Source organism: Poecilia formosa, unplaced genomic scaffold, assembly GCF_000485575.1.
Source record: "Poecilia formosa unplaced genomic scaffold, Poecilia_formosa-5.1.2 Scaffold852, whole genome shotgun sequence".
Classification (NCBI taxonomy): Eukaryota; Metazoa; Chordata; class Actinopteri; order Cyprinodontiformes; family Poeciliidae; genus Poecilia; species Poecilia formosa.
In genome coordinates, this window is record NW_006800791.1 from 29,385 (window position 1) to 38,863 (window position 9,479).

The 9,479-nt window shown below is 33.7% G+C and overlaps 1 protein-coding gene across 1 annotated transcript in view; it reads right to left on the reverse strand.

Annotated features, from left to right (window-relative positions):
• Positions 1-2,506, reverse strand: part of hspa9 (heat shock protein 9) — a 26,125-nt gene extending 23,619 nt beyond the window's left edge. Inside the window, exons 1-3 of the mRNA XM_007543574.2 lie at positions 2,426-2,506; positions 1,784-1,842; positions 1,582-1,669 (exon numbers count right to left, since the gene is read on the reverse strand). Of these exons, the coding sequence (XP_007543636.1) occupies positions 1,582-1,669; positions 1,784-1,842; positions 2,426-2,506 (228 nt within the window). The remainder of the gene's footprint in view (positions 1-1,581; positions 1,670-1,783; positions 1,843-2,425) is intronic.
• Positions 2,507-9,479: the final 6,973 nt, after the last annotated feature.

Below are 9,479 nucleotides of genomic sequence, written 5' to 3' on the forward strand. Positions count from 1 at the left end.
ATTTTATTGTCAAAAAATTACAAGAGGTTATTATTGGAATAGAGAAATGGGCGTTGCAATGGGGATTTAAGTTCTCAGTTGATAAAACGAAAGTAATGATATTTACTCAGAAAAAAATGAACAAGGAAATAAAATTGAAATTATATAATCAAGAGTTAGAGCAGGTAAAGTGTATGAAATTTTTAGGGATATGGTTTGATGAAAAATTAAAATGGCATATACATATTCAAAAAGTTGTTGATAAATGTAAGAAAATATTGAATATTTTGAGATGTTTGGCTGGCAGTGACTGGGGAGCGGATAGACAATCACTAAAACAGATTTACACAGGTATGATAAGATCCAACATAGACTTTGGTTGTTTAGTTTACAGTTCAGCAGCCAAAACACATCTGGTTAAATTAGACATTATCCAACATCAGGCACTAAGATTATGTACTGGAGCATTTAAAACCACACCAACAGCAGCATTAGAAATAGAAATGGGAGAAATGCCATTAGATTTAAGAAGAACAAAATTAGAAATTAATTATTGGTTAAATTTGCAAGGCAGTAACTTTGATCATCCAACCCTGGAAATTTTAAATCCATGTTGGGAAAAAGAAAAGAAAGAAATGAGGAGTTTTGGATGGACAATTGAAAATAAAATACAAAATTTTGAAATGAATAATTTAGAAATTAGTCAAACAACACCAATATCAATTATACCACCCTGGATTCTACCAGAAGCAAAAGTAGATATGTCAATAATGGAAAAGAAACAAGATAAATCATACATTGTAGATAGTTATTCAGTGCAATTATATTTAAATAATTATTATCAATACATTCAAATTTATACTGATCCGTCAAAAATAACTGGGAAAATAGGAATAGCGTTTGTAGTACCAGAATTCAATATAAAAATAGGAAAACGAATTACAGATGGATTATCAGTATATACAGGAGAAATGTTGGCAATATTATTGGCTTTACAATGGGTAGAAGACATAAAACCATTAAAAATAATAATATGTTCAGACTCAAGCTCTGCATTATTAAGTTTAAAAAATAATCAAACAGATAGTAGGATGGACATCTTATTAGAAATATTGCATATATTATTTAGAATACAAAACATGGGTTTAATAGTTGTATTTGTGTGGGTTCCAGCACATATTGGAGTAGAAGGAAACGAGAGGGCAGATAAAATGGCAAAGAGGGCAATTAAAAATCCTATTAGTTTTACAGTTAAATTAAGTAAATCTGAAGGAAAGAGTATTGTTAAAGAGAAACTGATGAAAGTTTGGCAAAAAAGGTGGGATGAAGATAAAACAGGAAGATGGTTTTATAAAATTCAGAAGAATGTAGGAGAAAGAAGAAATGGAAGAAGAAACAGAAAGGAGGAAAGAGTGATAACAAGATTAAGATTTGGACATACAGGACTTAATTATACACTTTTNTGTTTAATCATTTACCTATTCCAATATGCAACAATAAGATCCAATCAATGAAAAGCCAAATAAAGTAGATATGCTGACTAACTTTGAGACAGCAGTTCTGTTTAAAGCAGTGTGTCCACATTACTGAGCTAATCCTCACCTTGGCCTGCTTCCCCTCCATGACGGCAACACAGGAGTTGGTGGTTCCCAGGTCAATGCCGATCACTGACCCCTTGATGGCTTCTGACCTGCAGCACATACACATTTCATACCAGGAAGTGATGAGTGCGTGTTTCACACTGTGTAGCTGGCTTTGAATATGGCTAAATTTCACTCAGCAGTATGACAGCATTTCTACTCACGCATAGTCTCTTCTGGACAGAGCTCTGATTGCATCCGACTGGAACCCACTCCAGCATGCCTTAGAACATAAAATTACAAAATGACTCATAAACTCACTGAAACTACAACGAGGACCGCTCGATGTTAGCATGTTAAATTAGATGAAGTCAGAAGATTCCCGGGCCCCTTTTTAGCGGTGTAACAGCATGAAGCGGGTGAGCAAACTCATGAAGGTCACAGAACCATTCACTAACAACCCCTTGGAAAAACCTTGTCAGAAAATTTGCATAGTTCGAAGACGAATGAACAGTTCTTAAACTAACTAACCGAGAATGTGTGAATTTTAATTCTGCTTAATTTCTTCATGTAATAACCTCTTAAGTTGACGCGTGACCGTTTTGACGCATCCTGTCGTGATGAGGTTGGTAGCAAACTGAGCTGCATGAGCAGCTCACCATCACCCAGCAGATGTTCAATAACCCAGCAAAGAACTAAAAGTCACGAACCACTGCGGTCAACCTCAAAGGCTTTTCTCCAAACTGCGAGGTGGCCTTAAGCTAGCACTACTAGCATGCTGTGCTAAGCGGCTAGATGTCAGGGTGTCATGCCGGAATGAGCACAGAGCGTGTGTAAATGTAGTAATAAAATGATTGACCTCTTACCTTCTTCACCAAAGACGACACATTTCGAGAGCAGATCTTGGTTGGCAAAGACCTTGAAACGCTCCTTGCGACACTTAACATTTCGACAAGCCGGCTAATGAGCTAACCAAAGCTGTTTCCAAACGAGCAAACAAAAAAGCAGCGCAGTAGGCTTAAAGCCCCAGAGCGACTTGAGAACAGCTTAACTGTGGAGATAAAGCTGCAGAAGTGTCCTTTGTCAGTGTCCAAGCGGAAAGAAGCTCCAGCTCAGGCCCGTTCTGACTACTTGTGTCTGGTCTGCAACAGCAAAGAAAGTGCGGAGACGCTTCTGGAATGATCTAACACATGTTGCACCAGACACCACCGAAGGACCCCGAATTAGGCTGTACAGATACTGCCTGAAAAATTATATTGAATGGCAAAATATTCTACGGCCGTTCGTGAACACTATGCGAGAGTATGCCAGACGGTATAAACTGAACAATAATTGTAAAAAAAATTATCGAGAGTATACAGTTTGTTATTGTTGTCCTTTTCTGTTTTTTGAGTGTGGCCGGAATGGGACAAACACAGGTAGTGGAGCATGTGAAGGTCATGATGTAACAAACGCGAAGGTTTCACGTGCGTTACATCAGTGATGCTGAATGAACGTATATGTTGTGTCATAACCCATCCATACTAGCGCCAATACACACTATTACGATTTTATGTGGCTGTTTTTTTATTGTTATTCATGTTAGGAAAATAAATTTAAAATATGCTAGTTTTAAAACTTAACCACATGTACAATATTATATAAAATTAACAGCGTTTTAAAATAAGAACATTTGGTTGTAAATTGCCTCCATGGTTCAGTGGGCATCTCATTTGTAGGATGTTTATTTTAAATATAACACAATAAGTTGAATTTAAAATAGCTTAGTTTTTAGTTTTCTATCATTTAAAACACAGTTCTTAACCTCCCTGTGGATTGAACAAGCATTCACATGAGGTCGTGGCTGTTTGTGTGAGTTTAACCTTTTGACCATCTTGACAAGATTTAAATAGCTGGTGTAAAACTGAATGCAACATAGAATATCTGTAAAACATAATCTAATTTGTAATCTCCCCTAGTTGTTAACATGTCTTGATTGAAATAGCCTAATTATAGTTTTCAGATTAATAACTTACTATGCCCTATTAACCTTTATTTTACCTGTATTTACAGCAGACTGCCTGCTAGATTTTCTGATCTGCCCTTTGTTTGAGCGGGAAACAATCAGGAGAAATTCCACTGATCTGTGAAAAGTCATAAAACAGCATGAGTTCAGGTCAGTGGAGGAGAAGCTCTGCTTCCACTTGTTTAGATAAAGGAGACAACTGGTGTTTGATCTTGAAAACAAATTGTAGGGAGTTTCTAACTTTTAATAGAGTCTGAGACAGCTCCTGGTTGGATGAGCAAAGATACACCTTATCTTTGCTCATCTTAAATTACAGAGAAGAATACGCCTTTACTATAAAAAATTTGTGCACGTGAGGAACAAACCAGATTTGCTTTTGCAATTCTCCAAAAATGTCTTTGCCTTTCTTTCTTCTTCTTTTCCATTTGTCTCAGGTAAATGAATGTCTGTTTTAGTGTGTTTGAAGTGTCAATGTGATTTTATACTTTTAAATGTTAGAATAAACTCTGAAAATGTATGACGTGGAGCGTTGACTGTCATCTCTGTGTAGCTTTTATTTCCACGCATGGCATCATTGAGTACGGGAGGACAAGAGAATACAACGAGCCAGAAGTTAAATGATTTTAATCTCTACATTCCCTATCTATTTATCTATAACTATATAGTTATAGAACCCCGCCTCTCGCCCGGAACGTTAGCTGGAGATAGGCACCAGCACCCCTCCCGACCCCGCTGAGGGACAAGGGTGTTCAGAAAATGGATGGATGGANTTGTTATTCATGTTAGGAAAATAAATTTAAAATATGCTAGTTTTAAAACTTAACCACATGTCTTGATTGAAATAGCCTAATTGTAGTTTTCGGATTAATAACTTACTATGCCCTATTGACCTTTATGTTACCTGTAGTTACAGCAGACTGCCTGCTAGATTTTCTGATCTGCCCTTTGTTTGAGCGGGAAACAATCAGGAGAAATTCCAGCTTTCACACTGATCTGTGAAAAGTCATAAAACAGCATGAGTTCAGGTCAGTGGAGGAGAAGCTCTGCTTCCACTTGTTTAGATAAAGGAGATAAAGGAGACAACTGGTGTTTGATCTTGAAAACAAATTGTAGGGAGTTTCTAACTTTTAATAGAGTCTGAGACAACTCCTGGTTGGATGAGCAAAGATACGCCTTATTTGAATAAATTACAGAGAAGAATACGCCTTTACTATAAAAATTTGTGCACGTGAGGAACAAACCAGATTTGCTTTTGCAATTCTCCAAAGATGTCTTTGCCTTTCTTTCTTCTTCTTTTCCATTTGTCTCAGGTAAATTAATGTCTGTTTTAGTGTGTTTGAAGTGTCAATGTGATTTTATACTTTTAAATGTTAGAATAAACTCTGAAATGACGTATGACGTGGAGCGTTGACTGTCATCTCTATGTAGCTCAAGGCATCATTGAGTACGGGAGGACAAGAGAATACTGTAACTGTGGAGGGAATCATAGAGTTACGTTTGGAGGATGTAAAGTAAGAAAGAGAGCAAAAGAAATCGTACAGATTAAAACAACTAAAAACATAAGCTATGCAGAAGCAGTTAAAAATGTGAAGGAACAGAAAACAATAGAGATTGAACAAACAGTGAGTCAAACTACACAGCAAAGCAAAGCACATACTGAAGATAAAGTCACAGTACCAGTGGAAAAACTAATATTATTCATAGCATATGTTATCAACTGCACTGACCAAGCCAAACACAAAACTGAGAAGATTAAAATAATAGTGAGAGGAGCTGAAAAGTTTTTGAGCTTTAAAGAGGGATCATGGGAGAACATAAATAAAAAGTTGGAGGAAGATGGGAGACCAGGAACATCAGGTGAAAACGGTTCATGTTAATATTACAATGGAACGCTAGAAGTTTAATTGCTAATGGACAGGAACTTAAAGGTTATATTGATGAGCTTGAAGAACAACCAGAAATTATTTGTGTTCAGGAAACATGGTTAAAAACAACATTAGATTTTGTGATTAAAGGATATGATAGTGTAAGAAGAGATCGATCAGAAGGAAGTGGAGGAGGATGTGGAATATTTATAAAACAAGGAATACAATATCAGGTATTAGGAAAAGGGAAAGAACTAGAGTATATAGTAACTGAGATATGGGAAGAAGAAGGTAAATTCAAAATAATAAATTTTTATAATCCATGTAAAACATTAACGATTGAGATAATGGAGGAACTAATTGAATATCTGGAAGGGAAAGTAATTTGGTGTGGAGATTTTAATGCAAATAGTACATTGTGGGGTAAATGTAATGATAAAAACGGACAAGTTATAGAGGAATTAATGGAAATGAAAAATCTAGTATGTATTAATGATGGAAGGGGAACAAGAATTAATATAAGAACGGGGATGGAATCAGTTATTGATTTAACAATTGTTTCAAATGTTTTAGCTGGTATTTGTGAATGGATCATTGATAAAAAATCTACAATAGGTAGTGATCATTACCCCATAACAATAAGAGTAGGACTGAATCTAAATAATAATAATATAAAGCTTGGGAAAAAGTTAAATTTTAACAAGGCAGACTGGATTAAATTTAGACATATAAGTCAAATAAACTTAGAAAAAGTAGATATGAGTGTGGATATAAATGATGCAAATTTAATAATTTGTAAGATAACGGAAGCAGCAGATCTTTTCATAAAAAAATCAGGGAGTAAAAATGGTAAGAAAATGGTGCCATGGTGGACAAATGAGTGCAAAGAAGCAATAAAAATAAGAAATAAAGCATTTAAGGTACTCAAACATAATCCAATTTATAATAATTTAATTGATTATAAAAGAAAACAAGCAATAGTAAGGAGAACTATAAAAAATGCAAAAAGAAAATATTGGAGAAATTTTTGTAATACGATAGGGAAAGAAACAAAAATTGAAAAAATTTGGAAAGTAATTAAAAGAATGAATGGTATAAAAAGAGAGTTTAAATATCCAATACTAAAAATAGATGATAAAAATATAAGAGATGAAGACAAAGTTGAAATAATGGCAAGAACATTTAGTAAAATTCATAGTTCAAATAATATTAGTGAAAAGGGAAGAAAAGGAAGAGAATATACAAAAATTATAAAGATTTATTACAGAACGATGAAGAAACAAATAATTTGTTGAATGTTGAGTTTACAAAAACGGAATTGAATAATGCACTTAAGAAGACAAAGAACACGGCACCAGGTAAAGATCAAGTTTGGTATAGAATGATAAGGCAACTTAGTGAAAAATCTAAAGATATATTATTATAATTATATAATAAAATTTGGGAGGAGGGACAGTTACCATTGAATTGGAAGGAATCGATTATAATACCAATAGCCAAACCAGGAAAAGATCATTCAAACCCAGAAAACTACAGACCAATAGCTTTAACATCAAATTTATGTAAAATAATGGAAAAAATGATTAATAATAGACTAATATATTATCTAAATAGAAAAGGATATATGTCAAAATATCAAAGTGGTTTTCGAAAAGGGAGGAGTACTAATGACCCAACGCTCTGTTTAGAGCATGACATTAGAAGAGCTCAAGTAAATAAAGAAAATGTAGTGGCAGTATTCTTTGACATAGAAAAGGCATATGACATGATGTGAGTGGATGGATTATTAATTAAATTAAACAAGTTGGGTATTAAAGGGAGAATATTTAAATGGATTAAAGACTTTTTAACAAACAGGAAAATACAAGTTAGAATAGGAGAAAGTATCTCAGGAAAATATGTAGTAGAAAATGGAACCCCACAGGGGAGTATTATAAGTCCATTATTGTTTTCAATTATGATAAATGATGTATTTAAAGATATTGGAAAAGACATGGGTTGTTCACTTTTCGCAGATGATGGAGCTGTTTGGAAAAGAGGGAAAAATGTTGATTTTATTGTCAAAAAATTACAAGAGGTTATTATTGGAATAGAGAAATGGGCGTTGCAATGGGGATTTAAGTTCTCAGTTGATAAAACGAAAGTAATGATATTTACTCAGAAAAAAATGAACAAGGAAATAAAATTGAAATTATATAATCAAGAGTTAGAGCAGGTAAAGTGTATGAAATTTTTAGGGATATGGTTTGATGAAAAATTAAAATGGCATATACATATTCAAAAAGTTGTTGATAAATGTAAGAAAATATTGAATATTTTGAGATGTTTGGCTGGCAGTGACTGGGGAGCGGATAGACAATCACTAAAACAGATTTACACAGGTATGATAAGATCCAACATAGACTTTGGTTGTTTAGTTTATGGTTCAGCAGCCAAAACACATCTGGTTAAATTAGACATTATCCAACATCAGGCACTAAGATTATGTACTGGAGCATTTAAAACCACACCAACAGCAGCATTAGAAATAGAAATGGGAGAAATGCCATTAGATTTAAGAAGAACAAAATTAGAAATTAATTATTGGTTAAATTTGCAAGGCAGTAACTTTGATCATCCAACCCTGGAAATTTTAAATCCATGTTGGGAAAAAGAAAAGAAAGAAATGAGGAGTTTTGGATGGACAATTGAAAATAAAATACAAAATTTTGAAATGAATAATTTAGAAATTAGTCAAACATCAATATCAATTATACCACCCTGGATTCTACCAGAAGCAAAAGTAGATATGTCAATAATGGAAAAGAAACAAGATAAATCATACATTGTAAATAGTTATTCAGTGCAATTATATTTAAATAATTATTATCAATACATTCAAATTTATACTGATGCGTCAAAAATAACTGGGAAAATAGGAATAGCGTTTGTAGTACCAGAATTCAATATAAAAATAGGAAAACGAATTACAGATGGATTATCAGTATATACAGGAGAAATGTTGGCAATATTATTGGCTTTACAATGGGTAGAAGACATAAAACCATTAAAAATAATAATATGTTCAGACTCAAGCTCTGCATTATTAAGTTTAAAAAATAATCAAACAGATAGTAGGATGGACATCTTATTAGAAATATTGCATATATTATTTAGAATACAAAACATGGGTTTAATAGTTGTATTTGTGTGGGTTCCAGCACATATTGGAGTAGAAGGAAACGAGAGGGCAGATAAAATGGCAAAGAGGGCAATTAAAAATCCTATTAGTTTTACAGTTAAATTAAGTAAATCTGAAGGAAAGAGTATTGTTAAAGAGAAACTGATGAAAGTTTGGCAAAAAAGGTGGGATGAAGATAAAACAGGAAGATGGTTTTATAAAATTCAGAAGAATGTAGGAGAAAGAAGAAATGGAAGAAGAAACAGAAAGGAGGAAAGAGTGATAACAAGATTAAGATTTGGACATACAGGACTTAATTATACACTTTTTAAAATTCAAAAACATAAAACTGGCAAATGTGACCATTGTGATAAATATGAAACTATAGAACATGTTATATTAGAATGCCATAAATATGAAATAGAGAGAAGATATATGAAGAGAGAGTGTGAAAGGATTAAGGAGAAGATTAATTTATTAGATATATTGAGGAAGAATTTAGGGAGTAAACGTATACAAATAATTATTCGATTTCTTAAGAAAACGAAATTATTTCATAGAATTTAATTGTAGTGTGTTTGTAAATGAAGGCATGATATACAAAGTTGTGCACAAGTATGTATGTGTTAAGTGTGAATGTGTGAGGTTATGTTAGATAGAATTTATGGTAGAATATATGTGAGGATAAATATTTAAACCATCACGAACCACACTCCATACCAGTAAGTGGCGGTAATGCTACTAAAAGTTTCTTGCCAACCGCCATAAAACCGACAAGAAGAAGAAGAAGAAGCAGCAAATCCCTTCGAGTACAGTACGTGGCTTCACAGCTTTGCAGGGGGGGTGCTCGGGGGTGTCGTGGTTCGGAGGTGGAGATACAATGTTTACAT